At 37.1% G+C, this 21,776-nt stretch overlaps 1 protein-coding gene across 4 annotated transcripts in view; it reads right to left on the reverse strand.

The window, feature by feature from the left end:
* OXSR1 (oxidative stress responsive kinase 1) overlaps nt 1–21,776 on the reverse strand; it is a 94,805-nt gene that overhangs the window by 32,989 nt on the left and 40,040 nt on the right. For all 4 annotated transcript variants that reach the window (XM_072793368.1, XM_072793369.1, XM_072793367.1 and 1 more), the window contains exons 5-6: nt 12,858–12,913; nt 109–218 (exon numbers count right to left, since the gene is read on the reverse strand). In XM_072793368.1, the coding sequence (XP_072649469.1) occupies nt 109–218; nt 12,858–12,913 (166 nt within the window). The remainder of the gene's footprint in view (nt 1–108; nt 219–12,857; nt 12,914–21,776) is intronic.

Below are 21,776 nucleotides of genomic sequence, written 5' to 3' on the forward strand. Positions count from 1 at the left end.
AACTACTTTCCATTAGTAGGGGAACCTGTACACCAACCAAAAGCAGACACTACTCTGTTTTCCACCATTCTGCACAAAACCATACACCATTTAAAAAAGACAAAGTACCTGTTCCATAACTTCAGGTGCCATCCAGCAAGGAGTTCCAACAAAGGTCTTTCTCACTTTATTTCGGGTAATATCACCACCAGTTGCTAAAAAAGCACTAACCCCAAAGTCTGAAATAGATACAAGACCAAGGTATTAGAACTAACACAGATGGGTAGGAAAATGACATAGTTTTACATAAAAACAACATGACATTTTCTTTTTTCCACTGAAATTCTTGACTAAATTAAGGTCCCTCATTCCACTCTCCACCCTCACACATCACTATCTCAGTAGATTTTCCTCCTTGCTCCAATCCATTCTTATTAGCACCCTTCCAGACTAAAACTCTGTACCCATTACACAATAATTCCCCATTCTCCTTCTCCCCAGCCATTGGCAACCACCATTCTAGCTTTCTGCCTCTATGATTTTGAATACTCTAAGGACCTCGTATAAGTAAAATCATACAATATTATTTGTTTTTTGTAGCTGAGTTATTTTACTTAGCATAATGTCCTTGATGTTTATCCATCTAGTAGCATATTACAGAATTTGTTTCCTTTATAGGCCAAATACTATCCCATTGTATCAATTTTCCCAATACCACTTATTGAAGAGACTGTCCTTTCCCCATTGTATATTCTTCGCTATTTGTAAATAATACTGCTGTGATCATGCACATTTCTTTTTGAGTTAGTGTTTTCATTTTCCTTGAATACCCATAAGTGGAATTGCTAGATAATACAACAGATCTATTTTTAAGTTTCTGAGGCACCTCCATATTGTTTTCCATTGGCTGCACTGATTTACATTCCCATGGACAGCACATAAGGTACTGGTTTTTCCACATCCTTGCTAATGCTTGTTGATTCCAGTCTTTTTGGAATAGAATAACCATTCTAACAGGTGTGAGATGTTATCTCGATGTGTGTGAGGATCTCATTTGTATTTCCCTAGTAATTAATGATGTAGAACATCTTTTCAATTTATCTGTTGGCAATCTGTATGTCTTCTTTGGAGAAATGTCTATTCAGATCTTCTGCCCATTTCTTAAATGTATTTTTCAGTTTTTGATATTGGGTTGTACAAATTCTTTATGTATTTTGGATACCAGTCCCTTACCAGATATATGATTCACAAATATTTTTTCCCACTCAGTAGGATGCCTGTTCATTTTGCTGATTTTCTTTGCTGTGCAGATATTTAGTTTGATACTCCTATTTGTTCATTTTTGCCTTAGTTACTTTTGCTTTTGGTGTCAGTTTCAAGACCTAGATCAAGGGGCCTGCCATCCATGTTCCCTAGGTATTTTATGATTTCATGTCTTACACTGAAGTCAATTTTTGCATATGATATAAGATGGTGCTCTAGTTTCATTCTTTTATATGTGGTTGTTTAATCTTCCCAATATCATTTATTGAAGAGACTATCCTTTCCCCATTGTATACTCTTGACTCCTTTATGATAAATTGCTTGTTTGTGTTTTCTGATGGAGCTTTAGGGTATGCTATATTTAGTATCATGTCATCTGCAAACAGTGACAGTTTTACTTCTTGCTTTCTAAATTGGATGCCTTTAATTTCTTTTTCTTGCCTAACTCCTCTGGCTAGTACTTCCAATACTATAGTGAGAATGGGCATCTTTGTCTTGCTCATGATCTTAAAGGAAATGCTTTCAGTTTTCTACCATTAAGTATAATGTTAGCTGTGGGCTTATCATACATAGCCTTTATTATGTTGAGGTATGTCCCTCTATACTGGCTTTATAGAGAAAAATACATGTATGTTGAATTTTGTTATATGCTTTTACTGCATCTGTTGAAATGATAATTTTTATCCTTCATTTTGTTAATGTGGTATATCATACTAATTTGCAGATTTTGAACAATCCTTGCATCCCTGACATAACCACTACATCAAGGTGGATGGTCCTTTTAATGTATTACCGAACTGAGTTTACTAATATATTTTTTTATGATTTTATTTATTTATTCATGAAAGACACAGAGAGGCAGAGACACAGGCAGAGGGAGAAGCAGGCTCCCTGTGGGAAGCCCAATGCAGGACTCAATTCCAGGACCCCAGGATCACGCCCTGAGCCAAAAGCAGACGCTCATCCACTGAGCCACCTAGGCATCCCAAGTTTACGAATATTTTTGTTGAAGACTTTTGCATCTATGTCCATCAGAGTGATTTTCTTTTCTTGTGCCATTCTTGTCTGGTTTTGGTATCAAGGTAATGCTGGCCTCATAAAATATGTTTTAAAAAGTACCTGCCTCGGGCAGCCCTGGTGGCACAGCGGTTTAGCGCCACCTGCAGCCCAGGGTGTGATCGTGGAGACCTGGGATTGAGTCCCATGTGGGACTCCCTGAATGGAGCCTGCTTCTCCCTCTGCCTGTGTCTCTGCCTCTCTCTCTCTCTGTGTGTCTCTCATGAATAAATAAAATCTTTAAAAATAAAAAAATAAAAAGTTCCCCCCCTTACTATTTTTTGGAAGAGACTGAGAAGGATTAGTATCAATTCTTTCAATGTTTGGTAGAATTCACCAGTGAGGCTGTCTGGTACCGGACTTTAACTTGTTGGGAGGTTTATGATTCCTGATCCAATCTCTTTACTAGTAATTGGTCTGCTCAGTCTTTCTAATGCATCATGATTCAGTCTTGTAGGTTGTGTGTTTCCAGAAATTTATCCATTTCTTCTAAATTGCCCAATCTGTTAGCATATAATTGTTCATAATAGTCTCTTGCCCTTTCTATAATATCAGTTGTAACTTCTCTTTCATTTTTTTTTCATTTCTCATTTTATTTACTTAAATCCTTTTTCTTGGTGAATCTAAGCTAAACATTTGCCAATTTTGTTTATCTTTTCAAAGAACTAGCTTAATTTCAATGATCTTTTCTATTGTCATTATGTAGTCTCTATTTCATTTATTTCTGTTCTAGTCTTTGTTAATTCCTTCCTTCTGCTAACCAGGTTTCATTTTTTTCTTTTTTTTTTTTTTCTAGTTCCTTGAGATATAAAGTTGCTTGAGACTTTATTTCTTGGGGTAAGCATTATCACTATGAACTTCCCTCTTAGAACCAAGAAATAGGTGATTCAAGGGGTAGGGAGAAGAAATGCTTTTGATGCATCCAATAAATATGGTATGTTACATTTCCATTTTCATTTGTCACAAGGTATTTTTTAGTTTCTTCACTGACCCATTGGTTGTTCAGTAGCATGTTGTTTAATCTCCAAATATTTGTAAATTTTCCCATTTTCTTCACATAAATTTCTAGTTTCATACCACTATAGAAAAAAATGCTTGATTTGATTTCAGGCCTCTTAAATTTATTAAGACTTATTTTGTGGCCTAACATATGATCTGTCTTGAAAAATGTTCCATGTGTACTTGAGAAAAATGTGTATTCTGTTGCTTTGGGATAGAATGTTTTATAAATGTACGTTAAGTCTATCTGATCTAACGTTATTATTTAAAGCTGATGTTTCCTTCTTGATTTTCTGTCTAAATCATCTATCCACTGATTTAAATGGGAGTATTAAAGCCCCTTACTCTTACAGTATTACTGTTTATTTCTTCTGTTAGGTCTAATAATATTTACTTTACATAATTAGATGCTTCCATGTTGGGTGCACAAATATTTACAGACGTTTTATCTTTTCAGACTGACCCCTTTATGAATATGTAATGCCTTTCTTTATTTATGGTCTTTGTTCTAGAGTCTACTTTGTCTGATACATCTACTTGACTTGTGATTTTTGTCATTTGAATCTTCTCTTTTTCCCTAGTTCATCAAGGTGAAGGTTTGTCAATTTTGGTGATCTTTCAAAGAATCACCTCTCTACTGCATTTCTTTTTTTTTTTTTTTCTACTGCTTTTCTTTTTCTTATCTCTTCTCTAAATTTTGTTATTTTCTTCCTTCTGTTAAGTGTTGGGTTTAGTTTTTCTAGTTCCTTGAGGCATAAAGTAAGATGGTTGGTTCGCTATCTTATTTTTTAAATAAAGTGTCTCTAGCTATAAACTTGCCCTTTGGCAATACTTTTGCTATGACCCAGAAGTTCTGATATATTGTGATTCTGTTTTCATTCATCTCTAAGTATTTTTTAATTTCCCTTGTGAAACTTTCCTTTATCCATTGGTTGAGTGTGTGTTGTTTAATTTCTGCAAATTTGTAAAATTTTTAGTCATCTGCTATTAATTTCTAACTATCCACAGCAGTCAGATGAAGTATTTTGTATCTTTTGAAGTAGTAGTATCTTTTCAATATATCTTTTAACAGTATCTTTTAAAATCTGTTGGGACTTGGGGTGCCTAGGTGGCCCAGTTGGTTAAGCAGCCAACTCCTGGTTTTAGCTCAGGTTATGATCTCATGATCCTCCTGGGATCAAGCCCCACGTAGGGATCTACACTCAGCAAGGAGGTGTCTGCTTCAGGATTCTCTCACTCCCTCCCTCCCCCCACCCCCCAACCCGGCTCATGCACACTCTTTCTCTCTCTAAAATAAAGAAATAAATTTTAATAAAAATAAAATAAAATCTATTGGGACTTAATATGCAGTCTAACATGGTCTACACCATGTGTACTTGAGAAGAAGGTGTATCTCAATCCTGTTGAGTTGTTAGCTCTAGGTGTGTAGTGTATTGTATTAAGTCTTTCATTTCCTTAATCCTGCCTGTTGTATCCATTTTTGTGAATGGAATATTGAAGTCTCCAACTACTAATGTGGAGCTATCTAGTTCTAGTTCTCCCTTCAGTTCTGTCAGTATTTCCTTCATATATTTTGTTGGTATGTTATTATGTGTACAAATAATAATTGTTATATCTTTTTGCTGTACTGAAACTTTATTAATAGGTAAAGTCTTTGTTTTGTAACCCTTTTTGACTTAAGGTTTATTTTCCCTGATATTAAAATAGCTACCTCTGTTCTCTTTTGGTTACTATTTGCATGGAATAACCTTTTGCCATCCTTCCACTTTCAACGTATTTGTATCTGGGATCTAAAGTGAGTCCCTTATAGACAGTATATAGTTGGATTAAGTATTATGATCTGTTTTGCCAATCTCTGTCTTTTGATTGGAGAGTTAATCCATTTACATTTGAAGCAATTACTGATAAGGAAGGACTGACTTCTGTCATTGTTCTATTTGTTTCCCATATGTCTTCTTGCTTTTTTGTCTCTCATTTCCTGCATTACTTTTCTGTTCAGTTGACTTTTTGTTGTGAAATGCTTAGTTTTCTTTCTCATTTCTGTTTATATTCCATAACTATTTATTTTTTGGTTACTAGAGATTACATTTAGCATTCTAAAGTTATAACACTCTAATATGAATTTATACTAGCCTAGGAGATGTCTGGCTGGCTCAGTCAATACAGCCTGAACTCTTGATCTCGGGGTCATGAGTTCAAGCCTCATGTTGGATATAGAGATCACTTAATTGAAAAAAAAAAAAAAGTTATTTTTTTCCAAAAAAATCTTGAATTTATAACAGCCTAACTTCAGTAACACAAAATCTCTTCTTTATAGCACTATTCCCACCCTTGCTGGTTACTCTCACAAAATTACATCTTAACACATTGTGTGCTCAAAACGATGAATTGATTAACTCTTAAGTTCATTGGTCTCTTAAGTAGCAAACGTATTTTGGATTTACAAACTAGTTAACAGTAATATTTTTTTTTTTTTTTTTTTTTTTTTAGTAATGTAGTCATGCAGGAAAAAAGAAGTGAAGCAAGTTGCTGTCTAGTATCCTTTTGTTCCACTTTGCAGGACTCCTGTGAGCATTTCTTGCAGGCATATCTATCAGAAACAAATTTCTTCAGCTTTTGTTTATCTGGCAATGTCTTGATTTATTCCTCACTTTCAAGGATAGTTTTACCAGATATAGGATTCTTAACTATGTTTTCTTTTACTGCTTGGAATACATTGGCCCACTGCCCTCTGGCCTCCAAAGTTTCCAATGAGACATCTGCTGACAGCCATATTGAGGATCCCTAGTATGTGATGAGTCACTCCTATCTTCTTGCTTGTAAGATTCTTTTTCTTTGGCTTTCATAAGTTTGATTATAAGGTATCTCTGTAGATCACTTAGAGCTCATCTTACTTGGAGATCACTGAGATTCTTGGATATTTATATTCATATTCTCCATCAAGTTTCAACAGTTTACAGCCATTATTTATTCAAATATTCTCTACCCATTTCTCTCTCATCCTTCTGGAACTTCCCACATGTATATTGGTCTGCTTGATGGTGTCCAACAGGTCCCTTGAGCTCTGTTCACTTTTCTTCAATCTTTGTCCTTTCTTCCCTTAGACACTGTAATTTCCATTTTCCTGCCTTCAAATTCATCAATTCTTTTTTCAGCCAGTTCAAATCTGCATTTGCATCCTTCTAGTAAGCTTTTCACTTCATAATACAAACTACTGTACCTTTTAGCTCCAGAATCGTTTTTGTTCTTAGGTTCTTTTTCCTTATTGGTAGTTCCATTTTATCCATACTTGTTTTCTTGAGTTTATTCATATCTTCCTTTATTTTTGTTAGTAGATCTCTTATCAAAGTTTTTTCATTTGATAGAGAGACCATTTTTATTATTCGTTTCCTTTGAATGGACTATACTTTACTGTTTCATTGAATACCCTGTGATTTTTTTGTTGAAAATTGGACAATTGAGTCTAATGATGTGGTTCTTCTAGAAATCAGATTATCTCCCTCTCCCAAAGTTTGATGCTTTTTTTTGTTGTAAATTGTTTTTATTTTGGTTGTTATAGATTATTTCTGTGTCAAGCATCAGCCTGAAGTATAAGCAAGCTCTTCTTAGGACTTTTTTGCACCTTTTCCTGTCATATGCAATCATTTTCCAGTTTTCCCCACCAATGTAGTTATTTTTTAATGTCTGGCTCCAAAAATGGGAAGAAGAGAAAAATGAAGGGAAGGAAAAACAGGTGTTGCTCTATTAAATCCCGTAGAGGGGAGAGAGTGCCACACCAATGGTTGTCTGCCTCTTTATCTGTACCAATGTGATCAGAAGCAGCAATCAATGATCAGAGCACAGATCCATGATATTTGGAAGACAGAGTCCATTTTGCCCACGGTGGGTTCCAAAAGTTCTGTGCAAGTTGCTCCAAAAACAGGTGCCCAGCTGCCTGCCAGGAGACTGATGGCTGGGGGATATATAGCTCTGAAATTGATTGAAATTAACTGCAATTTATCTTCTAAGTCTTCTCCTAGAACTTACATACCTTCTGAGGAACTGCAAAATTATAGAACAGTTATATCAAACAGATTCTGCTGGTTTAGTTGTCGTCTAGCTGTGGAGAGATTCCAGGTGCTTTCCACTTCACCATCTTCCCAGAATCCTCTCTTCTTTAGTTTTTTGCCACTTGGGTTTACTTTTCTAACAATATAGCATACTTGTGCTTGGTTTTGAACCTATATAAACGAATTCATATGCTATATATTCTATTTTGACTGTTTTCTTTCACCTTATCTTTTTATACCTTATTAATGCTTTTGAATGTAGTTGTAGTTCCATCTACATTCATCACTATATAGTATTCTAATACATATATTAACCATAATTTATTTATATTTATCCATTCTATTAATGAAGGATGTTGGACTGTTTCAAACTTTTAATGCTTATGAGCACTATGGCACATATAAGCATCATTTTCTCTAGGCCATACACCGAGAAGCCAAAGTTTTAGGGTATGCATACTTCAACTTAATATAGTGTTTGCACTAATTTATTCTCCCACTATAGGAATATGAGATTTTTCTTTGCTCTACAATGACACTAACAACTGTGGTGTCAGATGTTTTTGCCTGTCAGCCAATGTAACTTGGCATCCCAATGTTATTTTACAAGCATACCTTGTTTTTTACTCCTTCACCTTACTTAGACTTCACAAATACTGTGTTTTTTAAAAACTGAAGGTCTATTGCAACCCTGCTTTAAACAAGTCTACTAGCACAATTTTTCCAACATTTGCTTCCTTCTTGTCTCTGTCACATTTTCATAACTCTTGCAATATTTCAAAATTTTTCATTATTATTGTATTTCTTATGGTGAATCTGTGATTAATGATTTTTTATGTTACTACTGTAATTGTTTTGGGGGCACCTCAAACCAGGCAAACTTAATAAATGTTGTATGTGTTTTAAATGCTCCACCAACCAGCCATTCTCCCATATCTTTCCCTCTCCTTCAGGCCTCCCTATCCCCTGACACACAACAATATTTAAATTAGGCCTTTTTTTCTTTTAAGATTTTACTTATTTTTTCAGGGCGCCTAGGTGGCTCAGTTGGTTAAGCATCTGCCCTTCAGCTCAGGTCATGATCCCGGGGTTCTAGGGTCAAACCCCGCATCAGGCTTCCTGCTCAGCAGACAGCCTGTTTCTCCCTCACCCTCTGCCTGTACTCCCCTTACTGTGAGTGGTCTCTCTCTCTCTCTCAATCTCTGTCAAGTAAATAATTAAAAAAAAAAAAAAGATTTTATTTATTTTTTCATGAGACACACAGAGAGAGAGGCAGAGACATAGGCAGAGGGAGAAGCAAGCTCCATGCAGGAAGCCCAATGTGGGACTTGAACTCGGGACCCCGGGATCACGCCCTGAGCCACCCAGGTGTCCCTAAATTAGGCCAATTAAAAACCCTACAAGAGCCTCTGAGTGTTCATGTGAAAGGAAGAGTCATATAGTCTCTCTCTTTAAATCAAAAGCTAGAAATGATTAAGCTCAATAAGGAAGGCACGTTGAAAGCCAAAGTGGGCAAAAAGCTAGGCCTCTTGTACCAGTTAGGCAAGTTGTGAATGCAAAGGAAAAGTTCTCGAAGAAAATTAAAAATTCTACTCCAGTGAACATACGAATAAGAAAAGCAAAACAGCCTTATTGCTGATATGAAGAAAGTCTTAGTGGTCTGGACAGAAAATGAAACCAGCCATTCCCTTATGCCAAAGCCTAATCCAGAGCAAGACCCTAATTCTCTTCAATGTTAGGAAGGCTGAGAGAGGTGAGGAAGCTGCAGAAGAAAAGCTCAAAGCCGGCAGAGGTTGGTTCATGAGGTTTAAGGAAAGAAGCCACCTCCATAACATAAAAGTGCATGGTGGAGCAGCAAGTGCTGATGTAGAAGCTGTAACAAGTTATCCAGAATATCTAACTAAGTTAATACATGAAAGTAGCTACACTAAACAACAGATTTTCAATGTAGACAAAACATCCTTCTATTGGAAGAAGATGCCATCTTGGACTTTTTTAGCTAGAGAGGTCAATACCTAGCTTCAAAGGACATGCTGACTCTCATGTTTAGGGTTAATGCAGCTAGTGACTTTAAGCTGAAACCAATGTTCATTTACCACTCCATAAATTCTAAGGCCCTTAAGAATAATCTACTCTTCCTGTGCTCTGTAAATGGAAGAACAAAGCCTGAATGACAGCACGTCTGTTTACAACATGGGTTTACTAAATATTTTAAGCCCACTGTTGAGATCTATTGCTTAGAAAAAAAAAAAAGATCCATTTCAAAATATTACTGCTCACTGGGGTGCCTGGGTGGCTCAGCTGGTTAAACATCCAACTCTTGGTTTTGACTCAAGTCATGATTTCAGGGTCATGAGATCAAGAACCATGTTGGGCTCTGCACTCAGCACAGCATCAACTTTGAGATTCTCTCCCTCTCCCTCTGCCCATATGCACTCACTCTAAAATAAAATCTTTAAAAAAATATTGACAATGACCTGGTAACCTAAGAGCTCTGAAGGAGTCGTACAATGAAATTAATATTGTTTTTATGCCTGCTAACACAGCATCCATTCTGCAGCTCATGGATCAGGGGGTAATTCTGACTTTTAAGTCTTATTACTTGGGATGCCTGGGTGGCTCAGTGGTTGAGCATCTACCTTCAGTTCAGGGCATGATCCTGGGGTCCTGGGATCTAGTCCCATATCAGGCTCCCCATGAAGAGCCTGCTTCTCCCTCTGCCTATGTCTCTGCCTCTTTGTCTCTCATGAATAAATAAATAAAATCTTAAAAAATAAGTCTTATTATTTAATAAACACATTCTATAAGGCTAGTGATTCCTCTACTGGATCTGGGCAAAGTAAACTCAAAATCTTATGGAAAGAATTCACTCTTCAAGATGCCATTAAGAACATTCATGATTCATGAGAAGAGGTCAAAATATCACATTAACAGGAATTTGGAAGAAAGTGATTCCAACCCTCATGGACTTTGAGGGGTTCAAGACTTTAGTGGAGGACATAGCTACAGATGTGGTGTAAATAGCAAGAGAACTAGAATCAGAAGTGGTCCCTGAATATGTGACTGAACTGCTGCAATCTTGTGATAAAACTTGAACAAATGAGGAGTTGCCTCTTATAGATGAGCAAAGAAAGTGTTTTCTAGAGATAGAATCTATTGCTGGTGAAGATGTGTGAAGATTGTTGAAGTGACAACAAAGGATTTAGAATATTACATAAACCTAGTTGATAAAGCAAGATTTAAGAGGACTGACTCCAATCTTTTTTTTTTTTTAAAGCTTTTTCTTTTATTTTTTTATTTTTTTTTTTATTTATGATAGTCACAGACAGAGAGAGAGAGGCAGAGACACAGGCAGAGGGAGAAGCAGGCTCCATGCACCGGGAGCCCGATGTGGGATTCGATCCCGGGTCTCCAGGATCGCGCCCTAGGCCAAAGGCAGGAGCCAAACCGCTGCGCCACCCAGGGATCCCCTGACTCCAATCTTGAAAGTTGTTCTTTTGTGGGTAAAACAGCACTGCATGCTACAGAGAAATCATTTATAAAAAGAAGAGTCAACTGCTGTAGCAAATGCCATTGTTACTTTATTTTAAGAAACTGCTACAGCCACTTCAGCCATCAGCAGCTACTACCTTGATCAATGAGCAGCCATCAACATGGTGACAAGACCCTATGCCAACAAAAGGATTATGACTCACTGAGATCAGCTCAAAGGATGGTTGGCATGTTTTAGCAATAAAGTATTTTTAATTAAGGTATATATATATATATATATATATATATTTTTTTTTTTTTTTTAGAAATACTGCATTGTGCATTAAATAGGCTTTAGCATAGTGTAAATAACTTTTATGCACACTGGGAAACCAACAAATTCATTTGATTTGCCTTAAAGCAATATTGGTTTTACTGTGGTGGTCTGGAATCAAACCCACAGTATCTCCGAGGTATGTCTGTACTAGGCACTTAACTGATTATTAGTAAGGCTGAACGCCTTTTATTACACTTATGTTTTGATGTCTTCATTTGGGAAGTCTTCCCATTTTTTATCTGATTTTTCTTAATGAATTCTTCTAAATTTGAGCCCTACATCCATTATTCATGCTGCAAATATCTTCTCTATTCTGTGGTTTGTCTTTTTGCTTATTAATGATGATTAGCCATTTGCCCCTCTTTCAATAAACAGAAACTGTGAATTTTATTTTATTTTTTTTAAGATTTTATTTATTCATAAGAGACACAGAGAGAGAGGCAGAGACACAGGCAGAGGGAGAAGCAGGCTCCATGCAGGGAACCCGATGTGGGACTCGATCCCAGGACCCCAGGATCATGCCCTGAGCCGAAGGCAGACACTCAACCGCTGAGCCACCCAGGAGTCCCTAGAAGCTGTGAATTTTAAAAGAGCCAAATTTATCAATATTTTCTTTAATGCTAAAGCATTATGTGGCTTCATTAAAATACTTTCTAGGTTGACATGAAGGAAGAAGTGCATCTAAATTATCCTCTAAAGCTGAAGAAGTAAGTTATGGTCTGGGTGATTATCTTCCTCCTGTCAAACACCTGACTGTCCCAGCAGTGTGGGAGGGACCAAGCCAAGGCCTTCTCAGATGAGCAACTTACTCAACAATCCTGCTGTAAGGCCACTCCAGAGTCTCAGCCTGGAGGAGGGGTATTTCACCAGCATAGTCACCTCTGGCAGGCCTCGGAATTTTTTTTTTTTTTTTAAAGTTTTTTTTTTTTTTTTTTTTTTTTTTATGATAGTCACACAGAGAGAGAGAGAGAGAGAGAGAGAGGCAGAGACATAGGCAGAGGGAGAAGCAGGCTCCATGCACCGGGAGCCCGACGTGGGATTCGATCCCGGGTCTCCAGGATCGCGCCCCGGGCCAAAGGCAGGCGCTAAACCGCTGCGCCACCCAGGGATCCCTGGCAGGCCTCGGACTTACCATATCTTATCCTCTACTGGATCTGGGCAAAGTAAACTGAAAACCTTCTGGAAAGAATTCACTATTCTAGATGCCATTGAGTGGCATAATTAATAAGATATCCTATCTTATCTCTTCGGCTCTAAATCTACCAAATGTGCACTTGCACCTCTCAAATGCCTCCTCCTCACTGGCAAATACCCCAATCACCCCAGGACAGAAGTAGCTCTGTATCACCTCTCTCACCAGATACTAAAGCATATTAATTTATAAACACAGTGCGGTTTCTTGACTACTTTTCCTTCAAAGGAAAGCAAAGACTGCTATGAGAACCCATAGAAGATGACTCCTGGGGGTAAGGAGTGAAAACTGGAAGGTAATGACTAGTGGACAGAGAAAAATGTCTGAGATCAACAATGAAGGATAAATAGTGGAGGGTATCTTGAGAATCAGCAGGGATGTGCCAATATAGGCTGCTTGGCTAGATAGAGTCCAGGCACTAGAAGAGAAAACTGGCTCTGAAAACACAAAAGATAAGTAAGGTAGTTCTACTGACCATTAAATCAAAAGAAAAAGAAATACTAATCATTACCTGCAATCTGTACTGAGCCATCTTCTCCAAGAAGAATATTTCCAGCTTTCACATCTCTTTAAGGAAAAAGAAGTTATACATTAAAAAACACCTATTCTTTGGAGTCACATAATTTAAGCAATTGTTTACTGTATTCACACAACACTGGCAATATTTAAATACTCTATTTTACATTAAGGAGAATTAAGGTCAATAGTAAATTTTTTTTTAAAAATTTAGTCACTTTTACTAGAATCTAAATATTAAAAACAGAAAGTTACAATAACAGATATCTTTTTACTATAAAATTCAGAAAATCCAAGATGATTAAATACTTGACTGGGATACCAGTGGCCAAAGAATGTGACCCTTCATGTAACATCACCTAATTCCACTTTTTGAAATACACTGATTTTTTTTCTACATCCTAATAAATGATCAAAATTTTAAATGGATTAAAAACAGGGACTATTCTCTGCCCAAGGCATAAAAATAGATATAAATTATTCAAACATTCTTTTTATTTTTATTGGTAACTATTCATAATTCAAATAGGGCATGGACACATTCTTGTAATAAAAACCTAAACATCACTGAAAAGCCCTAAGTCCCTTTGACTACCATTCTGAAGCCTAGTATTCTCTTCAAAATTTTCAACTATTAACAGTCCAGTCAATAGAATATGTTCTTGTGACATATCTGGGCTCTTCTTCCAACATAAATGGTGTCATGCTATCCAATCAAATCTACAACTTGTTTTTCTCATGCGACAATATGTTAGCAGTATCTGGCAAAATTTAAAACCCCTAAATCTCATGAGTAGCAAATCCACTTCTTAATAACCTAGAGAAACCCCTACATTGTACAAGGAATGCACAAGGAAGCCACTACAGCATTGCTCATAATAATAAACCAAAAATGATAACAACCTAGAAGGCCAACAGCAGCAGAAAGGTTGAACAAATTTTGTTATAGCTATAAAATGCAATAAGGTCAATCAACATGTTATACCCTGGAATACTGTCTAATACACACTACTAAGTGAACAAATCAAGTAAGAGGATAGTGCATTTTGTAGGACATCATTAATGTAAAACACACACACACACATACACACACACACACACTCTTTCCACATATACCAAATGATAGCAATGAATGGTTCCTTCTTTGGAGAGGAATGGAATTGGAGTCAAGGGAAACAGTGCTTGAATATCTTGTGGAAATACAATCATGTATTTATTTTGTGATTAAAAATAAATATATAATTAAATAAACAAAAGAGAGCCAGTCTTTGAAGCTAGACAAGAAAGAAGAGCAAGGCTAGCTCATGGAGGAAGGCTTTGTCATGAAAAGGAACCAGGTTGTAAAAAGCACAACACTTCATCCTTTCCCTGTGTCTTTAGATATAACCATTCCTGGGGGGAAAAAAAACAACAATGGTTTCACAACTGTGTGTAGCAGGTTCACCAAACTACAGTATACAATACTTTTCCTGAATGCATACTGAAGCAGCATAAGGTAATCATGTTGCTGAGTATTCTTCACTGCTTATAAATCCAAGCAATTTACAGGACATTTCTCCCAGAACTTGACTTAGAGTGGAGGCAGACTAAGTCTACTCTATTAACATAAAGTCTCTGACTCCAGATACTACAAGCAGGAGAAAACTGAGGACCTTCTCTTCCCTTGATGACAAAAACATCCAACTGAGTCAACCATGAACCTTTATATCATTAAGCTTATCTGAACCTTCATATCATTGAGTTTATCTGGAATGACACCGAAAACTCAAAATGTATAGTCAGTTCCTCATTTGTGTTTCTGCAGCACAGTGTTAGCATAGACTACAAAAATACAATTATATTCTTGGAGCTGTCTCTTTCACCATAAGCTAAGATCTGGACCTGTACTTGAACAGATTCCTGTATCACCTGCACTTACTTATTAGCATTATGATTAGTATATAGGAAGCATCCCCCAGATATTCATCAAAAAGATTTAAATAAACAGACACAATCTTCCTCAAATCCTTTTCCAGGGATAAGTGGAATATTAAATTAAATGGATGAATGTATAAATCCAACTAAATACCAAAATAAAACTGGACTATTATTCCCTTCTCACCATCCCAAACCTCAATTCCCACCTCCTAACTCTGTTGCAAATGTTAAGGTTATAAACTAATACACCTGCAGTCAAACAAGACAACCTAACTATTCAGTAACAGGAGATCAGTTAAACTGTGGTGTATCTATATAATGAAATACTATCCATAGGAATGAATATATAAGATAATGTGGAAAAACCACCAAACATATTAATTGAAATAATATTATGTGTGTATATTGCATTGTCTTTTTTATTTTTAAGAAGAGAGAAGAATATGCATATAATGTGTTCATATTGGCATAAAATCTCTCCCAAAGGAGTCACAAGAAAATGGTAAGAAGTGATTCCCTTTACTGCCCTGGTCCCCACCCTGCCCCTGCTGTTGTTTGTGCTTTTGAAGAGTGTTAAATTATGGAAGCCCCTCGGGGCCCTCCCTGTCCCCCAGGACCTCTTATTTATACTAAAGTTCCCTGTTTTTTTTTTTTTTTTAAAAAGTAATTCCCTTTAGACCAGGGTACTAGAGGTTCAGGAAAGAAAGAAGATTTTTTAAAGAATATCTTATTTTTCTAGAACAGTTTTAGATTTATACAGGAAATGAGAAGATAGTGCAAAGGAGTTTCACCACACTTTACAGTTTCCACTGTTGTTAACATCTTACATTTGTATGGTACTTTTACTACATTTAATGAGAGCAGTACTGATGCATTATTATTAAAGTCCACAATTTACTCAGAATTTTAAAGAGTTTTTTTGTCATTTTTCTGTCCCAGGATTCCATTCAAGATTCTACAGTAAATTTAACTGTCTCCTTAGGTTCCTCTTTTCTGTGACTGTTTTTTGACTTTCCTTGTTTTTGATGACCTTGACAGTTTTGAGGAGTAATGCTCAAATATTTTGTAGGATGTCCCTCTAGTGGAATTCTCCACAGAAGTAAAGTGCTATTTTCATCACATCATTATCAAGAGTACATGGCACCACATGATTTAGAACAGTTGATACTGACAGGACTTATTATACCATTTTGTGCTTTTTCAATTTTTAAGCCACATATATGTATTATCTATTTAAATAATGTTTTATAAGCTTTTGGCTTTCATAAGTGAAGAGACTAATCCATTTTCAGTAGAGCCTGCACTCTGAGTGACTATTTTTCCTGATCAACAACTCAGATAATCAGTTCCTGTTTCCTATTTGAAACCAAAGTACAGCGGTGCCTTGGTGGCTCAGTCGGTTGGTTAAGCATCTGACTCTTGATTTTGGCTCAGGTCATGATCTCAGGATCATGAAATCGAGCACCACATTGGCTTCCACGCTTACAAGGGAGTATGCTTGAGATTCTCTCCCTCTGCCCTTCCTCCACTCACACTTGCACATTCCCCTTCTCTCTAAAATAAATAAATCAATCTTTTTTAAAAAAGAAACAAACAAACCAAAGTGCAATCTGTAGAACAACTTCCAGGAATAAAAGCAAAAGAGAACCACAAAGCTAAATGGCTCACTCACTGGACAATCAAACATACCAGTTTATCTTGGTATACAAGACAACTGATCTTTCAAGGAAAAGATTTGTAACTAAGTATATGCAAATCAATAGAGTCCTTAAGAACCTTTTTTTTTTCCCCTGCCACAAATAATATCAAGTAACTCATCAGTCCCAACAGTTAAATCCACCATCCACTCTTAAATAAGAACAGTGAGTTTTGTTTTTCACAGCTTAATGCCATTTCTCACGTGTCACTATTGCACCAAAGTTACAAATTCCTTGTAAAATGAAAAAGAGTATCACAGACATGCTTGACTATTTCCTTAGTACACAGCACAAGTTACTGCCTGTAACATTTGCATGACTCATCAATATGCAGTTTGTGGAAAACCTGAAAAAGTTCAACACAAGCAATGAATCAAATGAAAGCTGGAAAATACACTAGGTTTAGGTATCTTAAACTGACTAGCCAACATTTCTGTTAGAGCTAAACTCTTTAAAGGGAAAAATATTGGAGTAGGTAGATACAGCGAGAAAAGAAGTCTAATTCAGAAACCTGTTCACCCTAGCTAAAACCTCTGAAGCCTTAAGAGATTCGGCAGGAACACAGTGAAAATGTAGGAAAATTATCTGACTCGATCTACCAGGTTAACACACAAATGGACCTGAAATAAAGATGAGAAGTTGTAAAACCCACCAAAGAGATCCAGCTGCTCCCTAGTAACTCCCAAATCTGCTGAAGTCTCAGTATAGCTGAAAGCTCAGAGTGGTTGCTGCTAACATGTGAAGAGTGGTTCTCAGCCTTGGCTGCATTAGAATCACTTGGAGAGTTTTTAATAGCCCCAATGCCAATGCCTCATCTCTGACCAACTAAATAAATTTCTTGCAATGGATCCAGTAATCAGTATTTAAGTTTCCCAAATGATTCCAATAGGTAGCCAAGGTTGAGAGTCTCTGATTTAAAGTGTGAGATAGAGAAAGCATTCCACAACATGGCGAACTATGCATGGCAAACGGTCTTTCATCACTACTGCCCAGGACTTTGGTGCAAAACCCACCATTCCCCTGCTACAAAGAAGTACTGGATAAATTAGGAAGGGAAACTGTCACATCGCTGAACATGAAATAAAGAAAAGGAAATCCTCAAGTTTCAGAAATGAAAGGGACACTTAAGAGCTGGAGCAGTAAGCCTTGGGAGAGAGAAGATATACTGCCCCAAATGGCTAGGAAGCTCAAGTTTTAAAACTCACCTGCCTAAACAGAAAACATGGCACTCGACTAGTTTAAGGTTGAGAGTAGAACTGAGACCCTTTCATAAAACCGTGACCCTAAAAAGAATGAGCCACAGTGAAAGATATGTTTAGTAAAAGTAAGCTAGTATGGCCATATTAAAATAAGATGTAATTGGGGAACCTGTTAAGCATCTGCCTTCAGCTCAAGTCATGAGCCCAGAGTCCCAGGATTGAGCCCTGCATTGAGCTCATGGGGCTCCCTGCTCAGTGGGAAGTCTCCTCCGTTTGCCCCTCACCCCACCCATGCTCTCTCTCTCTTTCTTAAGTAAATAAATAAAACCTTATTTTTTTTAAAAAAAAGATATAATTGTCTTTAATATAAAAGCATTTCTAGGAATGAAAAAAGCCATTATATAATTTTTAAAATAGGAATAATTCACCAGGAAGATAAGAATCCTGAAGGGGTCATTGGATTGCAGGGTTCCTTCTCACTAACCTCTGGCTTCCACTGTTCTGATAGGAAGTCAGCTCTCAATCATACACTGCTATTGATTTAGCTTGTTCTGTTCAGGCTGCTATAACAAAAATACCACAGACTGGGTGGCTTAAACAACCAACATTTATTTGTTGCAGTTCTGAGGGCTGGGAAGTCCAAGATCTAGACAGTGGCAGATTTGCTATCTGAAGGTCTACTTCCTGGTTCATAGGTGTAGGAGTGCTGACAATACTGACTCTATCTTTGGCCCTCCATTTTTGTCCAGATCTGCACAATGACCTCCCTTGGGGCCACATCCTCCAAGTTAATACATCCCCTTACCGGATGTGGGAAGGATCATTCTGATCTTCCCTAAAGTGACACACACAGTACCACACACAGTGGTACCATTTTAGATAACTATCCTTTGATATCACTCCTATGCTCCTCACACTATAAAAACTGTGAGTTAAGATTTGGACTGGATGAAGAATGGGGGCAGAGAATAGCTGCATAGCTGCCTGGATTGTCAGTCCATGGAATCCCCCTAATCAGTAAGTTACCCTGAATAAAACTGTACACAGTGTAGAGCAGTCTGTGTAGTTTTCAGGTCTCAGAACACCTTCTCAGTGTGGAGGATACATTACTGACCCTCCTCTACCTTCTAAAAATATGTGACCATCTTTTCACTATGTCTTCACATGGCAGATGGAGCAAGGGAGTTTTCTGGGGTCTCTTTTATAAGGACAGTCACATTTATGAGGCACATTTATGTGCCACCCTTATGACTTATCCCCTTCCAAAGGCCCCCACCTAACACCATCACAATGGGGATTAGGTTTCAACATATGAATTCTGAGGAGACATAAACATTCAGTCTTTCTCACACCCCCTACAGGAGTTGTTTTCCAAATCTTGCATCTTTCAAGATCCTCTGTGTTTAGGCTTTAACAGTGTAACTATAGTGTGTCTACTCAGATCTCTCTGTATTTGTCTTCATCACCGTTCAGGATTTGGAAGTTTTGGAAGCCATTATTCCTTCCAGTATTTTTACTGGCTCTTTTACTCATTTAACTAAATGAGAGCTGATATATATATATATATATATATATTGTGTTTGTTTTTTCAAAGTAGATGTTATGGTCATATGAAACTGAGCAGACTGAATTTCTGCCTAAACTTGATGTGAATCTATTCATTGCTTTCTAAAAAAAGACAGTGACATTAATGTGTATTTTGGGTTAATTTCCTTTAACTATACAAAATCTGTATATGTAAAGTTTTAGGATAAAGCATGTACTTTTATCTGTGTTCTGAAGTAAAAATTTTGATTTTTTAAAAATTTATTTATTTATGATAGTCACAGAGAGAGAGAGAGAGAGAGAGGGGCAGAGACAAAGGCAGAGGGAGAAGCAGGCTCCATACACCGGGAGTCCAACGTGGGATTCGATCCCGGGTCTCCAGGATCATGCCCTGGGCCAAAGGCAGGCGCCAAACCACTGCGCCACCCAGGGATCCCAAAATTTTGATTTTTAAAATGGGGACCGGATTAAAAGATGACAACAAAGAGTATATTTAAAGAAGTAACCCCAGTGACAGATCTAAATTCTACTGAATTAGTAACAAAAAAAAAAAAATTCAACTAAAAAAAAAAAAACCAATTATACCAAGCTGCATGGATTAGCACAATCTTTATTTCCTAGCAGATTTTAGAAGCATACTGCCTAAATTTGGGACCCAACTATGTCACTAGGTGGGTGACTTTGGCTAATTACTTACTACTCTTTGCGTTGGTTTCCTCATCTGTAAAATGGGGATGAGAGAGTACCTACCTCATAAAATAACTGTAAAGATTAAATAGGGTAACATACACGTTGCACTTAGAATACTATACAGCACATGGGTTTCAGTGTATGCTTATTATCTACACCAGAGGTGATCAAACATTTTCTTAAAGGACCAGAGAATAAATATTTTAGGCTTTGTGGGCCAGATGTTCTCTGTCACCGTTACTTTGTTTTTATGCTAAAGTAGACACAATCTGTAAATGAAAGGGCATGGCTGTTCTGTTGTGGCTTTTACAAAAAACAGACATCGGGCTGGATTTAACTGGTGGGCTATAGTTTGTCAATCCTTGATCTACATGGCTGCAGGAGATTGGTATTTTTCTCTCATAGAGTAGTTTGGCATAAGTGACCTCAGTCCAGTATAGTGAACCCACAGAATCAGGGATGCAGGCTCCTTCTATTTCATTGTTCTACCATCTCTAAGTTCTTGCTACATTATTATCCAAGATGGCTTATCACCACATCCACATTTCATGGGAGGAAGGGGAAAATAGAGATTATGCCACTTTCTATAAGTGGCGGTTCTCAGGACATCTGGCAATGTCTGGAGACATCTTTGGTTCTCACATTGGGTTGAGGGGGGTGCTCTTGGCATATAAGCCAGGAATGTTGCTAAATATATCCTACAATGCACAGGAGCATTGTTCAGTCCAAATGTCAGCAGGACTGGGGATTGACAAAACCTGTTAAGGGAACAACTCTGAAGTATTATACACTTTTTTTCTCCTTATAGTAGCTAGAAACCAATTCATACAGTTGTATCTGGCTCTCATGGGAGGCTACAAAATGTTGCATTTCTTCTGGATGATCATATGCCTGGTAAAAATGTCATGTTTTTATAATTCAAAAAGAAGAAATACACTGGGAACCAATTAAAAGTTTCTGGCACATCTTTTTTTTCTGAAGATTGCTTGATGAACATGAAATCAGAACTAAGGTACTAAATGAATTATGTTCATTGCTAGTATCAAGGTATTTATCCATAGGGGTACCACAACCCAGCGGATGGGAATCCTGTTTTTCACGGCTCCTTTTCCTCTTGACAATAAAGGAAATACATTCCCAAATGTTTACTCTTTGGTCATACCCTTTTCTGTCATCTGTTAACACATTATTTTAATTAGAGACGAAATGACTGGATACAATTTGAGATGAAAAATCGTATTGTCTGAAGAATATGCCTTCAATGTTTCCAAGATTTCTAGTTTATTCATTACTTGTTAGTCAATTGTTCTCCTTCATAACCATAGAGAGAGATCATGTTTCTCTGTGAAAATGTAAGCTGGTTGAAAAATGTAGACAACAAACATTATTCATTTTTTCCTAGAGTAAGATACTTCTATAAATGGGCTGATTTCACTGGTATACATTTTAATTTCTTTAAAATGGTGCTATTCTCAGAATAACCTAATTAAAAATGTGTGTGTGTGTGTGTGTGTAGGAAATACCTTGCTTTTATTCCCTCCACATTATGATCATTCCTTAAAACCTCAGTTTTAGAACTTGATAGTTGTCTGATCTATAATCAGATACTTTTCCAGGCCTTTGCTTATCGATTTACTGAAGGATTAGGGTTAAGTAGGTGGTTTTTTTTTTTTTTTAGAAAGGTATAACTGGGCAGCTCTGGTGGCTCAGCGGTTTAGCTCAGGATCCCGCCTTCAGTCCACGGCATGATCCTGGAGACCCGGGATCGAGTCCCGCGTCAGGCTCCCTGCATGGAGCCAGCTCCTCCCTCTACCTGCGTCTCTGCCTCTCTCTCTCTCTCTCTCTCTGTCTCTCATGAATAAATAA

This window comes from Canis lupus, chromosome 22 (assembly GCF_048164855.1).
Source record: "Canis lupus baileyi chromosome 22, mCanLup2.hap1, whole genome shotgun sequence".
Lineage (NCBI taxonomy): Eukaryota > Metazoa > Chordata > Mammalia > Carnivora > Canidae > Canis > Canis lupus.